Source organism: Condylostylus longicornis, unplaced genomic scaffold (genome assembly GCF_029603195.1).
Source record: "Condylostylus longicornis isolate FDR11 unplaced genomic scaffold, ASM2960319v2 ptg000064l, whole genome shotgun sequence".
In the NCBI taxonomy this organism is placed as follows: domain Eukaryota; kingdom Metazoa; phylum Arthropoda; class Insecta; order Diptera; family Dolichopodidae; genus Condylostylus; species Condylostylus longicornis.
Window position 1 is genome coordinate 1,076,950 of NW_026578032.1, and position 25,963 is coordinate 1,102,912.

General features: G+C 23.7%; 1 protein-coding gene across 1 annotated transcript in view; it reads left to right on the forward strand.

Annotated features, from left to right (window-relative positions):
• Positions 1-25,963, forward strand: part of LOC129612220 (diacylglycerol kinase 1) — a 204,505-nt gene that overhangs the window by 159,355 nt on the left and 19,187 nt on the right. The window contains exons 11-17 of the mRNA XM_055525747.1: positions 7,756-7,958; positions 11,108-11,245; positions 12,687-12,870; positions 16,283-16,369; positions 20,744-20,965; positions 23,089-23,132; positions 24,181-24,336. Coding sequence (XP_055381722.1) covers positions 7,756-7,958; positions 11,108-11,245; positions 12,687-12,870; positions 16,283-16,369; positions 20,744-20,965; positions 23,089-23,132; positions 24,181-24,336 — 1,034 coding nt within the window. The remainder of the gene's footprint in view (positions 1-7,755; positions 7,959-11,107; positions 11,246-12,686; positions 12,871-16,282; positions 16,370-20,743; positions 20,966-23,088; positions 23,133-24,180; positions 24,337-25,963) is intronic.

Below are 25,963 nucleotides of genomic sequence, written 5' to 3' on the forward strand. Positions count from 1 at the left end.
TTCAAATTTTCAAATTCATAACAAAAAGTTGTTTGTTACCAACAAAAAAAAAAAATCCAAAATATAAAGTTAAAAATTTTCATTCTAATTTCGTTGATATTTCAAGGGGCAATTTTCACTTCTTTTCGCATTCACATTTCAAATTTTTTTTTATTAGCACCATCAAGTAAATTTTTGATTTTCAAAATGCCTCAAGGTTTATAACAAGTATATATCATATACTATATAATCATTCCTCTATTTCTCTCTATTGAGAATGAGAACACCATATTCCGTTAGGAATTCCATCTGGAAGTATTTATATAAATATGCACAGTGAAGAGAAAGCTAAGCGTCAAATGTTAACCATTGAGAAATCTGTAAAGTGGGTAATTAATACATCGACTTCTTTTATCGAACCCGTTGCATATAAAATGGATCAATAAAAGCAATCTGTTGGTCTAAGCACTCTGGTACCTTAAGTTCGAATGAACCAAAAATTCTAGTCGTTGTGTTAAGTTCCAACGTTTGCTGTAACCTGCGGCTCAATTTTACCTTTCTGGTAATTTTTCAAAAATAATTAACGGTTTTACTTAAAAATATATATGAAGGCTCTGTATGACAATAAATTAAGTTTTTTTTATAAAAAATTAAATCGAAAATGAAAAGGCAACTCTAAAGCAAGTTACGGGAAACTTTGAATTTCAAGAGTTCTGACAATTATTTTCTGCTTTATTTAAATTGGTATAAGTAGTATACTTGTATTTATTTCATTCTTTGTTGCGATTCTTTGTTTGTATGTCGGCAGTTTTCATCATAATTTTTAAAAAAAACATCTCTTAATATCTTGTTTTATTTTTCTTCATATTTTAATAAAACTTTTTAATGAAAAACATTCTCAGTAATAACAGGGATTCTGACAAAGAAAAAAAGAGAAAAAAAAATTATGATGGTATATAAAAATGAAATATTAAAGAAAATATTTCAAAGGTAAAAACTTATCCAGATTTCATTTTATTGTAAAAATACGGGTAAACGTTATATACGATATTATACTATTTATTTTATACATACCTATATACATATAATATGATTTTCCATTTCCCTTACTCTTTTGTTTTGTGTTAATTTGACGTTTGATATTCAAATAAATTTATGTTTTGTAAATCCGTGCTTGTTTTTCTTTTTGTGCATGTACACAAGTATTTGCACTTTTATTATTCTCTTCTTGTGAGAGAATAATCTACATAATATTGTGTACATATAATGTTTTTTTTTTATATTTGAGATAAATTTTAAGTAAATACACAAATATTATGAAGTGTGTATGAAGTTTTCATTAAAAATTTTATTATTTCATAAATATTGTTTACCTGTAGACTGCAAAATGTCAAACATAAATAATATTTTGACATATCATATACGATATAAAAGAATGAAAAATAAATTTCATATTGTAAGTTTTACGATATATGTACATATGTAAATTAAAATGTTTTATATGAAAAAAAATTGAAAATTATTGAATTTTTAAATTCATTTTTTCGATTAAAAAAATGTCAATGACTCCGATTTTTGTTTGCTGCAATTGAAGCATTAAAGAAATAAATACTCGAATTATATTCCTTTACAAATTACGATATTGTTGAACAAATAACTTAATTTTCTAATTTATTGTCGAAGCTTTTATAATATGTTTATAATCTAACTTGATTTATTGCTGGATAATTTGAATAGGTCTTTACTACGTAGAAAAATTTCGTTTTTATTAAATACCTATATATACTGCTCAGAAATGGTTGCGACCAAGTTTTGCAGCTGAAAATAAGTATTTTTTCTTTGGGATCTCTCCCAGTAAAGCTCTCTGTAACAATTTAAGAAGGAATTTTTTTAAGGATCGAAAATAAAGACTGCTCTTTGCCTGCTCATCTAAGTCCAATAGGATTTTATAGCCACCATCGAATTCTCTCCCAGCTAAAGAAGTTGAAATAACTAAAATACGACGATTTTAACATTTCGACGATTGAATAGGTAGAGGGATAGACCCACTCACCAAAATTTGATTTAATTTTATTATGTTCAGATATATCCGTAATACCTTCTCTGCCTCGTTGGTAACGTCCTCACTAGTCCTCTTTAAGGCTAGATCTGCTGACAGGTTTTAAATATTTTGACGACAAGAAACGAAACAACTTTAACAACATTCAACGTTAAGGGTATTTCAGTACCATTAAAGAATTCGCTACATAGCCCAGGTTTGTTTTAATTAAGATAAAATAAAATAATGAGAAAAATGTGCAGTCATTTTAAATATTTCGATTTATTGTTATTTTGTGCTTTTGTGACTATAATCAAATGAAAAAGTTAAAACCAAGTAACTACATAAATATAAATGGTTGCGCAAAATTTTAACAGTTCTCATATGAACGTTAGTTTTATTATTTTTATTTTATGCAATAATAAATTTTTGAAAAATTTATTTTTGATCCTTTTCGTTTACACTTTTATACTGCATTATTTATTAATGAATATTTTTTGTTGAATTATTTATTCAATTTATTTTCAATTTTGTTGGAAAATTTTCATATATTATTTATTAATGTATTTATAAGGCTTTACATTATATATAGATGAATACATATACAAATGTATTTGAAAATTGATATACGAAAAAAAAATTTTCACGTATTTAATTGAATCTTTAATTTATAAAGTGAAAATAAACTGCAATAAGAATTGAATAAATTTTTATATGTACGCAAAATTTCATTACAAATTGAGTGCGAGAAAATCCTTTTCCAATTTAATATTAAAATTTGAAAATTTTAATTAATAATTAAGTACGACTTTACTTATGCATTTATTGCTTTATATTCCTGTATAACAAAATGAAAAAAAAAGTGCAAATTCGCTTAGATTTTAATTTAAAAATCTTACTTTTAAATTATATTATTTGCGTTTTCACTGTATTTTGGCAATGACATTAAAATGACATTTAATTAACTCATTTCAAAATTAAAATATATGAGATTTTACTTGCAACATGTTTGATATCAATTTTGAACACATAATACAAGTTTGATACGAAAATTTAATTTTGAAAAAATCATAGCTCTTTTCACGTTTTACCAAAAATTTTAATTAAAAAAAAAAGATTAAAATATCCAAATTCTTATAAATATAAAAAAATTAATATAAAATTATAATATATTGTTAAAAAAATTAAATTAATTTTGTATGAATAACAAAATATGGAGAAAACGAAAATTGGGTTAAAATTTTTGGAATTCTTTAAGGAAATTAATTAATTTTTGCTGCGTAAAATGTAAAACATCCTTAAGTTATACTTAGTATAACAAGAAACATAAAATTAATTTTGATATTTTCCATCATGTATTTGGAAAAAGAAATGTATGTATATGAAAAATAAATTCTGATCAAACCAATTATCGTATTTGCAAAGTGGCACATTTCACTTAGATAATTTACGAGATCTTTGTTCACCTTTTCGTCTTTTAAACAATTTAGGTCAGAAATTTATAAAAAATGCTCGTTGATGCTACTATGAATTCGTACTTAAATTCTTACACACAATCTTTTCGCTTATTTGAAATTCTATACAAGTAATTGCTGTTTAGTCACAATAATCTATTTCATTTTGCAGAATTGAAACTTGAAAGAGAGCACTGTTATTTTCAAAAGTTTCATGTTTCAAGCTTACATCTAAAAATTGACTTCAACCTAAAATTAGATATGTATGAAGTTTCGTAATCAATGTGCCGACAGAGTTAGAGTCGAACTAACAAAATAGAATAAACCAAATGAGTACATTTTTTTTGTCCTAATTATTTGACAAATGTACTAAAATCAAATAGCTAAAAATCTATAAGTGTATATGTAAATGGTTCACAATCCGATCAAATAGAAAAGAAAATTTTATGAGATTATATTTCTGCTTTTTATTTTATGATTCTAAAGAGAATTTATACATAATGAAAAGAAAATGAAAAAGGCATAATAAAAATAAACCATTAAATTCTTTGTTTTTTGGTTATACATGCATGCACAGTGTTCCGGGAAATCATTATATTTTTAGGTCGTTTCTTATATAATTAAAGTCCTCGTATGTAGCTTTTGAAATAATCTCAATTATAGAAACTGCTACTGTTAATCAGCTTTAATTTTCATTAATTCTAATGAAGAGTCTGCCACAGCATTTGGCTATTATTATTAGTGATTTTTAGATGATTTTTAGCTGAAGTATTCAGTCCAAATATTGAATTTATTGCTTATAATATGGCATTCCTTGTCTTTCACAATTATTAATAAACGTTTACAATATTTTTAGAAGTTTTCAGAATGAAAATATTTTTCCAATAAAAGCACGTAATTTTTATATCTTATTATGCTTTTACTGAATACTTCCAATAAACCAAAAAAAAAAAAAAAATTCTATCACTTAAAATCTCTGAAGGATCACGAATGAAAAGTTCTTTTTCTTTCATATTGTTTTTATTTTACTTTGTCAAAATTAGAAACGTGTAAAATTTAGATTACATATATATAGTTATACACTAAGGGGCTATAAAACACATCACATTTATTGTAAAATAAATGATTTTCATGCCTAAATACGGAAATATACATAAAGAATGTATACATACGAGTATATATTTGTATAGACGTATATGTAAAATAATTGCATAAGAATTTTTTCCTTTTCCTTTGACTTTTTATTGACCTAGCCTAAAGGAGATTTATTTACATCTTATATATTAAAACTGTAATGAAATCCATATAATAAGCTTATATCCTTACTAATACATATATACAATAGTATGTATATATGTACATATATGTATATATGAATAGGAAATCATTGGAATTTTTATATTAAATATCCAAAAGATATAAATTTATCAATGTCTTTAAAATAAAAGAACAAAAATGCAAAAATACAAAAAGGATAAAACAAAAAAAAAAGAAGGAAGAAATCGATGTATCAATTATAGAAAATTGATGGTTAAGGATCAAAATTACTTGTTATGACAAATTATTTTAAATATGTTTATCCATATAGTTACCACACTATATACATACATACAAATATGTACAAGTATATGTATTAAGAAAAACATAATTGTTAAAGGGTTCAAATTTTTATTATTGTAATCTATGGGTTTTTATTTATTTTAAGCCATTTTGGATAAATTGAACAATTTGATCGATTACGAAAAGTTTAAAGGATCACCAAATAAAAATAAAATATTTTATTTGACGGATTGAAAAATAAAAAATATTCCTGGATTTCTTTTTTTTTTTTTTGGACTTTTTCCTGTCTTTTGTTTTTGTAGTCGTTTACAGTCCTCTAAAAGGAATTTATTTTGAATAATGGCATATATTTAAGCATCCACGAAATTTTATTTGAATTCATTCATTCTGCTCTGCTTGCAAATATTTTCAGAAATTCTCGTAAATTTGATGACAGTCCTTGAGAAAGACTTCTCAATTTCGTTAAAGCATCCCAACATGAAGGCTTTAAAACATACAAAATTTATGAAGTTTACATATAAAATTTTATATTTCAAGATATTTTAAATTGAATTTTCCTTTCTATAATATGAAAAAAAAGAAGAAAATTTTAAATAATTTAAAAATTATCTTACGATCAAAACTTTTCACAAATATAAATAAGAAACTTTTATAACTAGCAATCTAAATATATGCATAAGTGTATATATATATGTATGTATGCATATATTTAAAATAATGAAGAATTTTCAAAGAAATTGAAAAAAAAAAATTGTAAAACATATTTCCTTGTCTAGTTTCAATACAATCATATAATATTCTTATTTATATATAATATCCTTGAGAATGAAAAAAAAATATTGATAACATTACTATTGAAATAGGATCTGTGTGTACAAATGTGCCAATATAGATATAAAAATATAAATATTTAAAAATAAATAAAGTATAAGAAAATATATTTTGTGTGTACATGAATTCTTTTCTTCATCATTCTTTCTATATTATGGAATTCTATATGAAAACATTCCTGGAGTGAATAGAAACGTATATGTATATATAGAAAATTTTTTGAAGAATATTATGACGGCGCGATATATTTTCATGTAATTCGAATGCAAGTATATCTACATACACATTCTTGTATATCATATTTCATACTTGAATATATATATATATATATATACTGTTGTCCTTGTAATAGAATATGTTATACAAATGTATTTTTCAATCCAACTAAATAATATTATGTTAAACACACATAGCTAACATGTGCAATTATTTGTTATTCTAGTATAAATTTTCAATTATTATTGTAGTTATTATTTGATATTTTTCTTTTTTTTTTTTTTGATAGATAACATACTACAAAATGTAATACATTTCCTTCATTTTTTTTAAATTTCAATATACTAGTACATAAAAATACAGAATTTTTCAAGGAAACGAACCTTTTTCTTAGTAAAATTTATTATATAGATATTTGCATATAAAATAATGATTTTCTTTTTACCTAATGAGATTATTTTCTTAATTTAAAAAAAAAAAAATGTTTTTATAAATATCTATATACCATATTTTATTTTATATGTATTGGTATTGAATATTAAAATTAATCATTTTAATGAGATTTATTATATAATCAGAAATATTAACTATAATTAGCTCATTAATATAATTATATGAAAAAAACTTGCATACATTTGGGCGAAATATAAAAATTAAACAATATTATTATGACAATATAGAAATAAAATATCAATGAAGGTGGCAATGTCCTCTCAATGTCAATAATTAATGTCATTCCATTTATTGCACTTGCTTTTTTAAAAAATACAAATATAGATATTTTTTTTCTAATGACAAATCCATTGGGGGGGTATTATGATAGTAGTGACAATAGAAGTATGTAATATGACAAATGAAGAGAGTTATTTGACAGAGAATGTCAGAATTTATTTTTAACATCAATTTTTATTGAGTCTTGTGTTTATTGTTAATGTATTTTAAAACGTAATGCTTATTTTTTGTTAACGAAAACGTATTTGGCAATAAAATGTCATCTATACGTCACAAAGAGTGTAATTTGACTGATATGCAGTGACATTAGTTCTGTTTCGTTTAGTTTTTTTTTAAGCTATCATAAATTAATTATGATTTTAGGGCAAATAGTAAAATTACATATTAAATTGTTGTATGTTATTTAATTTATTCAATTTATTTGGAAATGAAGTTGCTTTTCCCTAGTACTTATGTTCAAATAATGTCAGAGATTGCATTAGAAATTTACAATTTTTTCTTATTTTGCATAAATGAATTGAATTTCGCTTTTTAATTCTGTGTTAAAGCAGTTAACATAAAAAATCTTTTTTTATAGTTAAGTCAGAACTGTAATTTTATTCGGTTATTTTAATTGAATATTAAATTTCTAATTATTTTACATAACATTCTAATATTAAATTTATTTTAAATATTCCATTAATTTTTTTTATCCGTTTCCCAACGAGTACATTTTGAATTTTCCATTTCTCTTTTTATTTCTCAAAAGTATGTATATGCTCTATAATTTAATAATTTAAAAAAAAAACTGTACATATATAATATTTTTATTCAGGAAGCAATTTAATAAGTAATAATATGATGTACCCGATATGTAATGAAAAAAAAAAAATTAAAAAAAAAATCCTTATTTTTAATTTCCCTTCTCTATTTAATGGTTTTTTTTTTATTTATTTTTCATTCAAGTATGTAAATATACTGTACATGAAAGGTGTGTTCAACATGCTCCAGCATCTTGTATAACAACTTATGTTAAAACTAAAAAAGCAAAAGGTGGTGGAACTCAATTACATCATTGGGTAGATGGAAATTGTTATGGACGTTGTTCAAAATGTCGGAAAAGAATTAAAGCTTATCAAGGATTAACATGTAGATGGTGTCATTTAATGGTAATTTCCTTATATTGAATTTTTTTTTTCTTTCCTTATTTTTAATATCCTATAGTAAGTATGTATAGAATAATATATATAAGTGTATATGGGTAAATGTGGATATATAGGACAAAATTATATATTTTCCGACATATAGATAAATGCTACTTTAAAAACTGAAATATTCTAATTTGAAAAATAAAAAAAAAAGGAAAGGGTGAAAGAATTTTAAAAAAGAATTTTCTTATCTTTATTTCTGCACAAATTTAATCTTTGCATAAAGTATTAAAAATTTAACGCTAGATGTTAAATAATTTCGGGCTAGATCACAATATTTTCAAGACGAAATTTTGTTCATGAATGAAGTGAAGCGAAATTTTTGAGAAAGGCGCAATTAATTATCAGATCAATTATTTACCAAATTTAATGTAGCATTTTATTTTCATATTCCTTAAAGATTTTAATACAGAACCATTTTTGGGCAGAAATGTCCGCCTGGAAAGCTGTTTACATGAAAATCTGTTAAAATACGAATATACGTGTATTTGGAACGCAGTTATATGAAAGGTGTTTAAAATATGAAGAAACATAATTAATAAAAGTAATTACACATATTTACTCCGATAGATGGATTCAAATTTTTATATGGAAAATAAGCGTCAAATCTTGAATAATCAAATTTATCATAAACGAATGCATTCTATTTAAGACTCTGGCACTAAAAAATATTGCATTTACCCCTTTTACAAAGTAATTATTTTAAATTCTTATAGAAATAAATTTTGGCAATCACAAATTTTATATTGGTACCTAATGTTTACTAAAAATTTCAGTTCTTATAAGTGAAAAGAATTTAATTTGACAATTTTGATATACCCTAATATTGAAACTTACAAAGATTAACTAAAAACTAAGGTATATACACCCACACTATGCATATTATGCTATATATGTGAGTAAAAATATTGAGTGGGTTTACTCTTTTTTATAAGTTTTCGATTAAAATATCCTGGGATTTTTTTCGAAATTCTTATAGATAGCAATAAAAATCATATTGAAAAATTTTCCTTCCTTTTTTTTTTAAAGTTTTTTTCTTCCTATCAATAATCTGCTGGTATATCGTTATTGGCATATCTCTATTCAATATTTAAATAGAAAAAAAAAAACAAAACTTTTTTTTTTTCTTTAAAACAACCATTAAGAATATTAGATGAGTTTAAAGTTTGAATTTTAGACAAGATTTTTTATAGAATCTTTATACTACTTATATTTTTTACTTATCTAGTATTTATATATTCGTGCTTTTAGTTCATAGTACATTAATTTTAGTCCCATGAAAACTTGAAAATAAAAATTATAATTTTTATCGTTTCGTTCTATAAAAAAATTCTTAAACTGTGCCTGTTGATTTTAATTGGAAATCTAATACTAATATTAAAATATTTTGCAAGCTATAAGAAAAAAAGAATGAAATTTTTTTAAAATATTCTTAAAAACAGCATTTTGATGGGAAACGAATTAGTGGAAATCTTCCAGGTTAACATTAAAATTTTTAAATTACACAGAAAAAAGTTTATTACCACAACATTTCCCACGGTTCATTTCTTTTAATTGTTAATTCTTATGCTTCATTCATAATTTTTTAATAATATGATAATTTTCGGTTCAAATATCAAAAATTCTTCATCAAGTGTACAAATATTTTTGCTCACATATACAAAAAATAAAAAAATATAGAAATTTTTTTCCCGAATTCTTAGTATGTTTGTAAACTTTTTCAAAATTGCATTCTTTCTCAAAATACATATATGAAAAATTTCTCTTATTTCAAAAATAAATTTAATTATTTTTGTTTTAGAAAACAAAAATTTTTATATTAACATTTAAAGCAACAAAAACAAAAAAACAAAGATAACGGAAATGTATGTGTATGTAATTTGATTACAAGATGAGAAAGTAATCCTTAAAAGCTAAAAAAAGAGAATTTTAAATGGTTAGCAATAAAACTTTATTGTATAAAGAGAATATTTCCTTTTATTTTTTTTTGTGCTTCTTATAACAAGTTTCAACGGAAATTAAATATATTTTTTTAAAGGAATTCATTTAATATAATGTATTTTTTATATTACGAAAAATATTAAATTTCTCCACATCCAAGGTGTTTCTATTCTAAGTGCATAGCTTCGTTCAACAAACTCTTATAAATTGATAATTTTAACATGGTGCCAATTCAAAACTCAATATTTCAAGAAATTTTTGTGCTGTGAACATTGGTCCAATATACTCACTGTCAGCAAAAATTTTTGCAACAATGCATTAGTAACGGAAACAGCTTGTATATAAAAAAAATTTCATATGTATATGTGCGTGTACCTAAGTAACATAAAGTACACATGTTAACGTATATAATTACATGTATAACATATAAAATCATTACTTCCTACACATATTGTATGATGGTTTACAAAATAAAAAAGAATTTTCTAAGTAAATTGAAATTAAAGTTCTAAAAATAGAAAATTTCATATAAAATATTTTTTATAAATAAATAATAATAAGAAAAAAAAAATAGCTTGGATATAGACACAGGAACAACAGAAAATTGATTGACAACAAAAAAACAAAAAGTGTAATATTAAAAATATTGGTTTTGCCAGCGATACATGAAACCGAATTTTGTCCCTTAAAAACTATTTTTAATTTTATTTGAAATTTCAATATTTCCAGTAAAAATATTACATTAAAATTCATGTTTAGGAAATATGTTAGAAAAGATTGAAATTATTTATGATCAAATTTAAGGTAACCAATATTTGAGAAAATTCATTGTAAGCTCCTTCCACTTTCGACCCAATAAATACTCAAAAAAAATTCATTTTTATACTTTGTATTTAGGCCTATAATTTTTAGAAGATGAATATGTAAGAATTTTCTGTTACAGCCCTGGTTCGCAAAATTCCAAATATATTTGTGTATAAAATTTCAGACCTTATTAAATTGAAAAGTATAAAAGTTTTATGATGAGGGCCGCATGGGTGAACAAATTGAAATTAATAAAAACTGTACTAAAAAATTAAATTTGTTTTCAAAAAATTTTTTTTAAATTTCAAATATAATAAAAATAATTTTTAATATTAATTTGTATTTTTTTTTTTTTTTGAATATAGCTTCATAATCGTTGTGCAGCATCTGTAAAAAAAGAATGTACATTAGGTGATTTTGCCAGTTTAGTTATACCACCATCAGCTATATCGCCAGCTGTTCTTGAAAGACAAAAATCAGTTAATCAATCAATTAAATCGAGGGTAAGTACTTTTGTTTTCAAATAAAATATTTATTAAAAAATTTGATTAATTATAATAAAATAAATTAATTTAAATTATGCAAAGATTTTCGAAATTGCATACAGATATGAGTAATAATGAAATTTCACTCATTCCATAGAATATGAGAAGTAAAATTACTAAAAATTTTAAAACAAATTACAATCAATTTATTAAGATAAAATAATTAATTATAGACTAGTTCAATTAAAATTAATTTCAATAAAAATAATTTGACGAAAACTATTTAATTGTAATTTTCTTGGAACTTTTGATTTCGAACCACATTTCATTTCTCACTCATTTCTGCAAATTGAATCTTTTTACTAATCAAACTAAAAAATTTAATTTTTGATATTCTCAATTTGAATTTCATTAATATTATCTCAAAACTATGTTATTATTAAATTAATTAATTAAAAAAAAAAGTATTGCCATAATCAACAGAATTTCAATTAAACTACAACAAAAAAAAACCTATAAAAATTGCACTCATTTATTAAAAATTTTTAATATTCTGAGTTGAAACGAAAATATTTTTTATGTTTGATTGTCACACACATCTTTTCCATATTAGAAAAAAGAATTTTTATTATATAATAAGAATCTTATAAAAATTTGTCCATAAAAAAAAAATTTAAAAATAAAAATAATAAAATTTTCATTGGAAACTTTTTTAATTATAAAAAATCCTGCCGTATGACTGATTTTTATTTTATGTACTTAGTTGTTGTTTTACCTTGAACTCTTAATTTTCATAAACGTACATTTTCAAATTAACAAATTTATATATACTTGGCTATAAAAAATGAAATAAAAATTGAAAAGTCAAAAATCAGAATAAGAAAAAAAAGTTGACTTCAAAGGAATTTCTTAAAAACGTGTGGTGTGCTTCTCCTCTTTATTATTCCTTTTTAATTTAAACAACACAAACACTTTTCAACCCCATATAACTTATACTTCTTCTTGTATTGGGTGAAAGTCATTCTCATTCCTAAAATTCGATTTAAATTCTATTCAAAATCCAAAAAGGAGAGAAAAAAATTAAAGCAAATTTTTTATTTTTTTTGCCAATTTTTTTCTCTCTTTTTTTACACATATTCAATTTGTTTACCTATTTTGTTGATTTTGTTTTTTTCTTGTTGCTTTTTTTTGTTTATATAACTTTGATTAAGATGAAAATACCTGAGCTTTAACTTTAAGAATCAAAACAAAACAGAAAAATAAAAGAGAAAAAATGAGACAAAAATAAATAAATTAAAAACTTTTCTCACTTTTTCTACTCTCTCAATCCCTCTCTCTCTCACTCCCTCTCTCTTATTTAATATTCTTTTGTTTTGACTTCGTCCAATTATTTGAAAAATAAAAAAAAATTTTTTATTAATTTTTTTTTTTATTTTCTCTTTTATTATTTAAACAACAGAGCATAGCTGCAGCAGTTAAAGTTCAACACTTTCAAATAACTCCTGTTCCAGGCACATGTCCTCTTTTAGTATTTGTAAATCCAAAGAGTGGTGGTCGTCAAGGTGAACGTATATTAAGAAAATTTCAATATATGTTGAATCCACGTCAAGTTTATGATTTAACAAAAGGTGGACCGATTGAAGGTAAAAATTGAATAAAATTTCTTGAAATAAAAAAAAAATTTTTAACTTTATTTTTAGTTTTTTATTATAATTTTCATTTTTTTTCTTGTTTTTTTTTGTTTATAAAAATATGTCAATATATAATCTTCTGTCAAATATATGTATATATACCTATACTATGTCCATCAACGTCAGTGTAGGTTTACCATTTTCATCCTTAATAACCAAAAATTCTTGAGTAAAAAGTTTATTAGATTGTTTACGAAAGTTTGTGATGAAAATTATCAAGTAAAAAAGGTTTTTTTTTTTTTTGTCAAAATTTCATAAAATTTTATACCGGCATAAAAATTTTATGTTCTTGGTGTGGATTTATAATAGTAAGAGAATAAGAATTCGGATGGTTTATAGTACATTAAAGAAAAAATAAATTAAAAACGTTCGTCGGTTCATCCTTGCATATGTTTACAAAAATTCTAAATCTTTTAAGATTAAGATCTGAAATTTTACAAACCTATATAGCTGTTAGCTACAAACTATATTTTTAGAACAAAATTTCAACCTGCCCAGCTTTTTCTTACAAGTTATGACTCCGAATTTTCTACAAATGCATTTCTTTACAATATACTATGTCGAAACCAAGTTGTAACTAGTAATTACTTCTAAAATTATGCAATAATAGGCATTTATAGTATAATAGTTTTAATCAAACTTTCTCTTTGGTTTTTTCAAGTCTCATACTAATGTTAAATTTCGATTTGAATTCTTAAAACAAAATGTGCTATGTTGCAAGTCCATGATATTTTTACTTTATTATAAAATTTAGTTTTTAAAGAATTTCTTATAGTATTTGTCTGTTAACCAACATTTAAAATCACAATAAAGTGTTTATTACCGTGGAATTATAGTAAAATTTATTTTCTTTAAAGGATAACGAAAAATTGTAGGTAATATAATTGAATAAAATTTTACTTTTATCATTTTGATAAAAATAATAAATTAAAGCAATAAAGTAATTACTAATTAGTACTCATAAAAATATTTAATTACAATTATTCTTGACTTGAAACTGAATTTAGATCTTTAAATCTTAGGAAAATCTATTAAATTAAGTAATTCTTTCCAGAAATGTTGGCAAATTATTGAAATTTTAAATTTACGAACTACTATAAATCATGCAATACAACTGACGCTCGAAGAACAAAAAATTAGTACCTTAATAACGGTATATTCCAGAGAAACGTTTGTTTAATAAATCTAAACTTATACCAGAATCACAAAATTAACTCCTTTAATAAATGATTAGACTCCTTTAATAAACGATTAGTGTTCAAGACCTAATATTCTGAAAAAATTATTAATGTTTTCTAAAATTTAAAGAAACAGAACAGAAATATAACAAAATTGTTCAAACATTTTTTAATATCCTTAACATTCACAAGGAAAATTGAAATGAAAACTTTCACGAAAATTGATTAATCGACAACATTAAGGATATTGCAATGCACTATGATAAGAAGGTACGGCATACTAAAAATACTTTTACTATATGAAATCCACGAAATAACTCTAAATAATAGAAATATTTTTTAGTTGAGATTTTCGAATACTGAAATTCGGCATGATAACAAATTACGGCAACAGAATACGATCCCTATAACTAGTAATAAAAATCACGTGCTTTCTAGTAACCCACCGTATATAGGTAGCTAGTTGTACACCATATATATTATCCATTTTGAACCAATCATAGAAAATTTCTTTCTATAATAAATTAACAATAAAGAATATTAAAGCTAGTTAAAAAAAAATAAAAGAAAAGAAAAAACATACAAAAAAACCAGAAAAATATAAAAGGAAAACCCTATTGTTTTTATTAAGTTCGAAAAGAGGAACTCAAAAAAGTAATAGAACAAAAGGAAGCAAAATATGAAAAAGAAAAGAACAAAAAAATAAAAATTAAATCAGCCCCTTGCGATGAACAATAAAAACTACAATTTCAATAAAAAATCATTTTTTATTTCCTTTCTATACTCTTTGCTAATAGTTGAAAATAAAACGAAAAAAAAAAAAAAAAAAACAGGTGAAATGTGAATAAATAAAGTTGGGTCAAACCAATGGTTTGTATTTTAGCACTTTTCCCTTCAACAAGTGAAAATTCTGCTTTTAAATACAGTCTATGTATACCTATCACACTATTAAAATTATTTTCATTCATATACAAAACTATTTCTAGGATTGCATATACTTAGGATGACGCATATATGCAGTCTTTGAAATAAAGCAAAAATTAATATAAAAAGGGGTTAACATAATGCTCGATTTTAAGGGTTAATTTTGTGAGTTAAGAAAAATAATTATATTTTTTAATTTCATTGAATTTACCGTTAGCTTTTTGCGTTTATAAAAATTTGGAAAAGCTTGCGGTTTCGGAAATATAAGGTGTCAAAAATTCAAATTTTACGAATTTCAAGAGGTGATAACTTGAAAGGGGGTGGAGATGGAAAAAAATTTTCTTCTAACAAAATGAACTATTTATTAATATCTAAAAGCTCCTAAAATTTCAAGCTTCTACAGTCTGGGGTCTAGAAGAAAAACGACATCAAAAATTTGGAAAAAAACTACTTTAAATAACGGTAAATTTGAGCGGCCATTTTGTTTTTCTTAAGTTGAACTATAGTATACCACGCAAGGGAAAGCAAGCCACTGCCTTTCTGCGTTTGCAAAATTTCAAAAATGGTTATGGTTTCATTGCAACAAATATTTAAAAAAGGCCATTTTTAGGGTTTTGGGGGGGTATAACTTCTAGAAGGGGGGAGATAGGTAAAAATTTTGTTCTACGGAAATAAGTTTCTAGTGAAGATCTATGTACGTATTAAATTTCAGCTTTCTATCTTCAAAGGCGTAGAAGTTTTGTAAACAGACACACGGACGGACGGACGGACGGACGGACGGACGGACGGACGGACGGACAGAGTGAAACTAATAAGCACTTTTTTCAAAAAATTTTTTGGAAAAGTGCTAAAAATAAGGACGATTGTGTGCTTTTTACCATTTGTTTTTCATAGTTTCTTCATATAGATTCCATAAAAAAAAAAAAATTTTTTTTTCATAGCATTTAAAAAATAAAAAGTTTGAATTCAAAGCAACCATAAAAAAAATTAAAAAGACTAGTCATTTTCTTCCTTTTATTGAAAATCAAATTGTATGCCAAGAGGAGGAGAAAAAAAAAAAAAACAACAGAAAGAAATAAAAGAATTTTCCTCTTATTTTTTTTTTTTTGTAAAAAATTTACCGTAAATGTTGATTTGCACGTTTTAAAGTGGCGTTTTTTTTTTCATAAACGTATAAAATAAATTTAACCAGGTGTTAAATTAAAAATTTTTATCGCAAATATTTTTCATTTTCTATTTCTTTTTTTTTTGCCGATTTTTAGGACTGACACTTTTTAAAGATCTACCATGTTTTAAAGTGATATGCTGTGGTGGTGATGGTACTGTTGGTTGGGTTTTAGAAGCAATGGGTAAGTAGAAAAATTTAAAATATAGAATTTTTTTTTTATAATAATTTTATCCAAACAAAAAAAAAAAAATTTTTAATTTTGCAATTTTATCTTAAAATTCCAGAAATCAGATGATTGATTCTAATTCATTTGCATAAATTATTCTTGTTTGATTTAAATTTGTGCATTTTAATCTTAAAAGGGAATTTTTTTCTATAAAAATTTCTCATATTAAAAATTTCAAAGTACTCGTATTTGTAAATTATTTGCATAACTCTTGAATTTCATTCTGTATTGTATTTGTTAAACAAAAATTTGAGAACATATACAAATTTCAGACTTTAATTGCAAAAGCAATTTAATAGTCTAAAATTTGGACTACCTTATACAAATGCCATCCTGTGATTATTTATTCCCAATTTGAATTATTTTTTTCATTGAGATATTTTAAAAATTTTTTTTTTTAATAAGTGGCAACCCTAGGCACGCATAATCTAAAGTAGGCCTAATGTGCTGCACATAATATTGATGTCCAGTAATACATGACTCTAATAACCTATTTATAAGCTAGTTAGAATATTGCATTTCATTCATTACGCGTATAAAGAACTATTCACTTTATAAATTACAAAAACCTTGAAATTCAATATCTTGTAAATTGTAATTAAATCTAAAGTAAAATGTAATTAATTATCATAGAAAACATTCATACTCATTTGAATTCTTTGGATCTCAAAAATAAAATCTTATTTCATTTAATTAAATATTTTTCAAATTTTCTTCTTTTCAAAATCACCTTTTATATGCGCATTAAGATTTTATTAATATTCGTGAGGTTAGTGCTACAACTAGATAACTTGAAAAATTTCTATTTTTAACACTTTTCCAAAAATTTTTTGAAAAAAAGTGCTTATTAGTTTCACTCTGTCCGTCCGTCCGTCCGTCCGTCCGTCCGTCCGTCCGTCCGTCCGTCCGTCCGTCCGTCCGTCCGTCCGTCCGTCCGTCCGTCCGTCCGTCCGTCCGTCCGTCCGTCCGTCCGTCCGTCCGTCCGTCCGTCCGTCCGTCCGTCCGTCCGTCCGTCTGTCCGTCCGTCCGTCCGTCCGTCCGTCCGTCCGTCCGTCCGTCCGTCCGTCCGTCCGTCTGTCCGTGTGTCTGTTTACAAAACTTCTACATTCTTAAAGATAGAAAGCTGAAATTTAATACGTACATAGATCTTTACTAGAAACTTATTTTCGTAGAACAAAATTTTTACCTATCTCCCCCCCTCTAGAAGTTATACCCCCCCAAAGCACTAAAAATGGCCTATTTTAACTATTTGTTGCAATGAAACCATAAGCATTTTTGAAATTTTGCAAACGCAGAAGGGCAGTGACTTGCTTCCCCTACCGCGGTATACTATAGTTAAACTTTAGAAAAACAAAATGGCCGTTCAAATTTACCGTTATCTAAAGTCCTTTTTTTCCAAATTTTTCATGTCGTTTTTCTTCTAGACCCCAGCCTGTAGAAGCTTAAAATTTTAGGAGCTTTTAGACATTAACAAGTAGTTCATTTCGTTAGAAGAAAATTTTTTTCCATCTTCACCCCCTCTCAAGTTATGGCCTCTTGAAATTTGTGAAATATGCATTTTTGACACCTTATATTTCTGAAACCGCATGTTTTTTCAAATTTCTATAAACGCAAAAAGTTAACAGTAAATTCCATGAAATTAAAAAATATAATTATTTTTCTTAACTCACACAATTAACCCTTAAAATCGAGCATTATGTTAACCCCTGTTTATATTAAATTTTGCTTTATTTCAAAGACTGCATAAATGGTTCATCCTAAATATATGCAATCCTAGAAATAGTTTCGTTTATAAATGAAAATAATTTTAATAGTGTGGTGGGTATACATAGACTGTTTTTAAAAGCAGTATTTTCACTTGTTTAAGGGAAAAGTGCTACAATACAAACCATTGGTTTGACCCAACTTTATTAGATAATTAACCTAGGCGTCATAAAATCGAATGCTCTTTAATCTGCGACCAATATCTAAGCTTAAAAGTATTTTTAAATATCTAAAAATAATAATGACAAAACTAGATTTCTTTATTAGAAATTATTTGTTATTGCTAAATTTTGTATCTTTAAAAGTCAATATCTCTAAACAAATAATTGCGAGTTATCTAGTTGCAGCATTAACTTCACGATATATATGAAAATCATTTTTAAGAGCGTCCTATAGAAATTAATTTAATATGGGTATATCACAAAAGTTTCAAATTGTTATTCAATTGTTATTCAATCCTTATATAACTTACATAATTAAAACGTAAATGTATTAAATAATATTTTAATTTTTTCACTGAATATCCAAAATATTGTCACCATATAAAAATAATTTTAAATTTTCCAATATGTTTTGTTTTCCCCAATTTAAAATTTTTCCGCTTCATTCAGTTTTCATTCAAATTACAAGAAAATATACAAAAATGATGCATAGTAGACAATCCAAGACAAAAATCCAATGGCATATTTTTTTTTTGCAAACCTTGCAATAACAATTTATCGGTTGAAATATAATTTAATAAATGAATTCTATATCTGCATCATCGCACCATCATCGTCGTCACGACCAATCTAACAAAAAAAAAAACCAACAAACAAAAAAAACGTGCGGTTTATTTTAATAAATTATGTTTGGACCACCAATCGAGAATAATTCGAATGATCAATATATTCAGCCAGGCGAAAATAAAAAAAAAAGAACAAAAGAAAAATAAACGAAAGGATATTTGTGTTTTCAATATTTTTTGGTATAAAATGTAAAAAAAAGAAACACATAATATGATTTATTAGGTTATACACTTGTTGGAATTTCAGAGCTCTCTTCTTTTTTTTTTATGATTTTAACAATCCACTCCAGTTTGTTAATTTTAACACGAATTTGCATTTTATTTTTTTTTTTCTGTGTTTACTTTTTCTATGTGTCCACTCTAACATAAAATTTACAAACACAATATTCGTACTTGTCGGTACTATGTACCGACATAGTACAGGTATACATTCGTACAGGTATTTTGTTTTTTGTAATGGGGGAAAAATGATTTTGTCACTTTATTCTTTTAGGTTATTTTTTTACTGACTGCGTTCCATACAATTAGGTGAGGTATTGTGATCGCATCAAATTTAACAAGTTTTCAACCGAAGAGAAATGTATTAATTGAAGAAATATATTAATAAACAAATTTTATGAGAATTATGTCTGTGCACGTGTGAGTCCTCCTATATAACACACTTTCAGTTGAGACGGACGATTTAAATGAAAATTAGGATTTCTCTTTAAGTCATCTTGCGATGAATTTATAAATACATTTTTTATACTGGCGGCCAAATTTTGAAGTTCTGATCCTAACATATTAACGATAATGATCAATAGATTTTCTTGAGACCTAATATTCCAGTCAAATTTTTTGTTAGAATACAGCATTCGGTGTTGAATTATACAAAATAATTATTGTAATCATTCTTACGCCAAGTATCGGAACATTCTATTTTAAATTAAATAAACTTTTTAATCGAAAACCGAATGCGATTTGACCATTTCATTTAAAAATCAATGTGCATATTTGGAAATTTAAAATTTTTTAAATTATTATTGAAATATTTAAAATTTATTGTACATGTACGAATATTTTTAGCTTTATGCCATTCCTGTAGAGCTATTTTTCAAAAAATTTCAATTTGTCTTTTATGTTATAGTGCAAAACTGCCGAGAGTCACCATTTCTACTAGATTTTTTAATACATTTGCAAGGATAATGTTTATTACTTAGCAAAATACATATACAATATAATATGTATATACCTTATTATGCCCGTTAAATATTGCATTTAATTTACTTAACCCTAATTTAATAAAATTTATTTTATAAAATTGATTTTATGAGTAGATTTATTTTTAAGTCAATGTAACATATTATGTGATTATTTCAGAGAATAACGCATAATTTAAAAAAATCCTTAAAGCTAGATTTTGTAATAAAAATAAAATTAAATTGAACTGAAGGCTCCCTCAAATCAACTTATATGACAATAATTTCTGTGCCTCAAAGTTTATAATAGAATATTTCTAAAAATTCAATAATTCTTTAATATATTTCTATATTGTCCCACCCCCAAAAATAATCACAAGTAAAATAAGTAATTCTCTTTGACTACATTTCAATTAAACAAAATTTTCTACAAAAAAAAAAACTCTTAAAGTAGAAAAATTGGTAATGAATAAAAATCTATAAATAATATTTTCTTCCTGAGTATCAATTTTTCCGTATATGCTCGTACATTTTTTCAATATATAAAAATTTTATAATATTTATTTTCTTATTTCCTTATTTTTTTGTTTTTCTTTTTAGATTCAATAGATTTGGCCTGTCAGCCAGCTATTGGTGTTATACCATTAGGTACTGGTAATGATTTAGCCAGATGTTTAAGATGGGGTGGCGGTTATGAAGGTGAAAGTATACCAAAATTAATGGATAAAATAAGTCGAGCAACAACTGTTATGCTTGATAGATGGAGTATTGAAGTTATTAATAACCCACCAATGCAAGAAATTCCAAAACCTAAGGTAAATAAATATAATATAATATATACTTACATATATGAATATAAACGTCTTTATTGTATATATACTTAATACTTAATATTTATATATAAGTAATATTGTTGTGGAAAAATATAAAATCAAATAAATAAAGGCAAAAAAATAAATACAAATGTTATTAATATAAATTGAGTTTGTGACATAAATTAATAGTATTAATAATTGTAATTTGTCAAATATAATGTGTTATACTCTTTGTGTACCCAAAATTAAACAATTACCATTTATAAAGAAATAATTAATTAAAATTAATTTGAAATAATTCGGATTGTATTGTACTATTAAGATTTTTACTGAAGATGTCATTTTGTTGTAAATAGTGTCACCAAACTTAAAATCTGTGATTATCAAAGCCTTGATTTTGTTTTCGTTTTCAGCCACTTATTTTTAGATTGCATTAATAAATATTAATAACAATAATATTCTATATAATATAAAAATATCCTCATAACAAGACACGTATAAGTTATTATTTAGGTTATGTGGTTGGCATTTATACACAAAAATATTTTCCTATTCACCCAACGTGTCTATATGTTCTAAAATTAAAGCTATTTTCAATGATATATATGTATTTAAATTTTCCAAAAATAAATAAATTTCTGTATTGCTTTAATAATGTTTATAAAAAAAATATTTATTAAAAAATGTATAAAATACGCATATATTTTTAATTTGAATTTTGCAACAGATTTACAAAATAATCAACTTATTTATTTTAATTAATAAATTTTAGGGAGAAAAGTTTTAAATTAATTGAATTTCCAATTTAAAATCAAAAAAATAAAAAATAACAATTCGTTTTCAGTGTAAATGTATGTTTATGGAAATTTCAAAATACCCTTAATTATACAATACGATTTCCAGAAATTTACATTATGCCATTTGATTTTAATGCACTAATGATTTGGTTTTATGAATCCTTGTATAATAAAATTTACTATTTACTTAAAAAATTTTTTATATTAATTTTTTCTTTTCTAATTTTGATTTTTTTTTTTTATTTTTAGGTTACTTTGCAGGCAAATGTACAAAAAGTTGTTGAATTGTCACAACGTATTGTTGTGGAAAAATCTGTGATACAAACATATGAAGAAACTCGTAATGGTACAAAAACTCAATCAGAATATTCAGTTATTGAGAATACAAAGAGCATATCAACATCGACCACTGAATCATCATCAGATTATAAAGAATATCCATCAACAATGACAATTATATCAAAAAATTTAAATTTAAATACGACTATTGAAAAATTTCATAATGAAGGAAATAATAGTATATGTAGTAGTAGTACATGTAGTAGTAGTAATAATAATAATAATAATAATAATAAAAATCAAATAATTGAATCTCATAATAAGAATAATACATTAGAAAATTTAAAAATTGATGATACAAATTTAATTAAAACGAATCTCGACGATATTAACAATGATACTTCTTTAATAAAAGATATTGATAATAGTGATGATAATAATATGATGTTAAAATTATCTGAAAATAGTACAATAAAAACATTAACACAAAGAATTATTGATAATATAAATGATAGTAATAATGATGAAGATTATATTGATGGAAATGATAATAATAGTAATAATAGTAGATTACCATCAATTGATAATTATAATATAAATTCAAATAAATGTATAGAAGAAAATATTGATAATGATAATTATAATAATATATTAATTAATTGTGAAAAAAATTTAAATTGTACTATTTTAGATGATAATAATAAAATAAATAATTTAAAATTAACGAAAAATTCGAATAATATCAATCGATTACATGATCAAGAAGAAGAAGAACCAGAAGAAGAAAATCAAGAGAAACTACAAGAACAACAACAACAGCAGCAAGATGAGAACCAACATCACAATAAAGATATTATTGAAAATACAACAACAAAATCATATAATAATAATTGTGGAAATTATAAAAATATTACAAATAATTTATCATTAAATAAAAATTGTAATAATATTGAAGATAGTAATAGTTTATGTTCAGATGATAAACCAACATCACCAACAACAAGTGAAGCACCAATTCAACGGCCTATTAAAATTCAATCAGAAAAAGACTTTTGTATACCATACAATATTATAAATAATTATTTTTCAATTGGTGTTGTAAGTATTATTACAATTATTATAATTTTAAGATCTTAAAATAAATTGATTAGGAAAAAAATTGTAATAAATTAAAATTTGTCAAAAAATAATGATAAATAAATGTAATCTATATGTAAATTTTTAAGCTCTAATTTATAAATTTAAGTATATTTATTGTTACACATTCTATTTTGAAGTAGAGAAATGTTTTATTAAAAATAAGGTTTTCAATATGTTTGTATTTTAATACATTTAAACTAAATTCAATTGAATTTATATACTGTGAATCAGAAATTATTACGATATTATGGAATTATGAATTATTAATTATAATACTTTCATGGACTATAAGAATTTTTCACATTACAATTTCAATAATAAGACAATTTGCTTTGATATTTTTCCAAACTTAACAATTACTTTTACTTTTTTCAATTAAATTGTATAGTTCAAATCAAATTTTCTTATAATAATTCTTATTTTATCTATAATAATAAAAAGAATTTAAATTAGAATCTACATCTCAAAAGATTTTTAAACGCCTGTGCGTAAATGTTAATATGAAATACTAATATTATCAGTTTAACTACAGTAGTCTCGTTTAGTAAAACGAGACTACTGGTTCACTATTATCTACAATATCATATGCACCAGCCCTATGCTCCCCTCTATGGAGAGAAGTAGGATAAAAAAAATATTGTCTGTTTAGTAATATACTACAAGTATTACTCAAAGAATTTTTACAAACTTTATTTCCCTTATTAAAAAATAAGGAAATCCTTTAATCATTTATTACAATTAATGTAAAATTGGTCTTTTGAGTTGTTACAATGCATTTCCATTTCCATTTATATACAAAAAAAGGCTTATATTGAAATTTTTCATTTGTTTTCCAATTACAAAATAAAAAATTAATTATTTTCTATTTATTTTTTATAAAGCAAATTTTTTTTTTAGTTCACATAACATTTAAAAACTTTTTATTTATAAACGACATCATAAAAATTTTTTTTTCTCTTTTTAAATTTTTAATTCTACAATTTCTTTTTAATTTCTTTTAATATAGGATGCAGCCATTTGTGTTAAATTTCATTTGGAGCGTGAAAAAAATCCACATAAATTTAATAGTCGAATGAAAAATAAATTGTGGTATTTTGAATATGCAACATCAGAAACTTTTGCTGCATCATGTAAAAATCTACATGAAAATATTGAAATAATGGTAAGTAAATTATGAATTTCAGATTTTCTTTTCTACATTAATATTATTTTATGTATTTAAATCATAATGTTCATCAATATAATGTATCTAGTTATAGTTGAAAAGAAAAATTATATGATAATGTAAAAAACTCAAATCATAAGTAATGAATAGAAAATTATAAACTATTTTTTTTATTTAATAATAAAGAAATAGAAATTAGATGAAAATTTGCATAGTCTCATGACTCTTAGTTTACATACTTGCATGTAAATATCCTTTGTACTAATTTTCCTTTTTTTTTTTTTAAATTAAATATGCTATGCAGTTTAAATAAAAAATTGTTACTATTCTAAATACAAACTTATTCTACCTTAAAATGAAAATAATTAAAATGTTTCTATTTTGTTATCTTCTATCGAATCGAATCGAATTTGGTTATATGAGAACAATTGATTAAATGAAATTTACTTATTAAAAGAATCAAAGTAAAAATAATCCTTCGAATTTAATCTCAAATAAAATTATAATTTTCAAATTATTGATAAAGTTTATTGAAATCACATAAATGAATTTTGGAATATGAAAATTTTTGAGTAAAATATTATTAACTTTGAAATTCTAACAAATTTAAATTACTTACATAATTTTTATTTCACAAATTGAAGATTATCCAAATATTGTACACAATTAAAAAAATTATTTTTCCTTTTTAAATTCGATTTTGTATACCAATCATTCCATTACTTGCTAAAACTTCAAGTACTGCAAAAACTAAAATAAATTTGAAGCTACATACACATATAAACTTAAAAATAATAAATATTTAATTGAAAATATTAAAGTAGATTTTAAATTTTCCAAATATCTATGTACAAATTTCTCAAATTATCAAAGGATTTTCTATTTCTACAAATATAAGTATTTCAAAATAATGTCAAAGAATAAATTTCTTAATTTCTTCCAGCATAAAATTTATTAGTTTTCTTTTAAACTATTCCATAAGTTCTTTACCATTAACTTATGACTTTAAAACAAAAAAAGGAAATTCAGTACTTATAAATTGTGTTCGTTTTAAGAGTATTAACTTCATATACATACGCTTATTTTACAAATATTGTGTTAAAAAATTGTTATACAGGGTCTCTTTTATTTGAATTACAATATTATTTTTTGATTTAGTCAGAAAAATTTAAGTTCTATGATAGCGAAATATATGAAAATAAAAAAAAAATATATGGAAAAGGTATTTCGCATACATTGCCGCTTTTTCTGTGGGAAATATCCTAAAATTCATGATTTTGGTTAGTTTTTGATAGAAAACATTTGAGGGAAATGTATGATTTTTGTAAAAAAATTTATTAAATTCTCAAAAATTTCATTCTGTGTTAATAATTTTTTTAATTTTTTCATAATTGATTTGAGAATATTTTTTTCAAAACGATTTATTTTTATTATGTTTTATACAAAATTGTTAAAATGCACAATTATATAATTCAATTCAAGCGCAATTATTTTTTCCCCGTTCTTCTATTGTGCTTACTTATAAGATAATTTCTTGTAATTTCTAAACACCCTGTACAATTTACTCATAAATTCTATGTGGTACAACACATTAGAAATATAAATGTAAAATTTAAAATGTAAA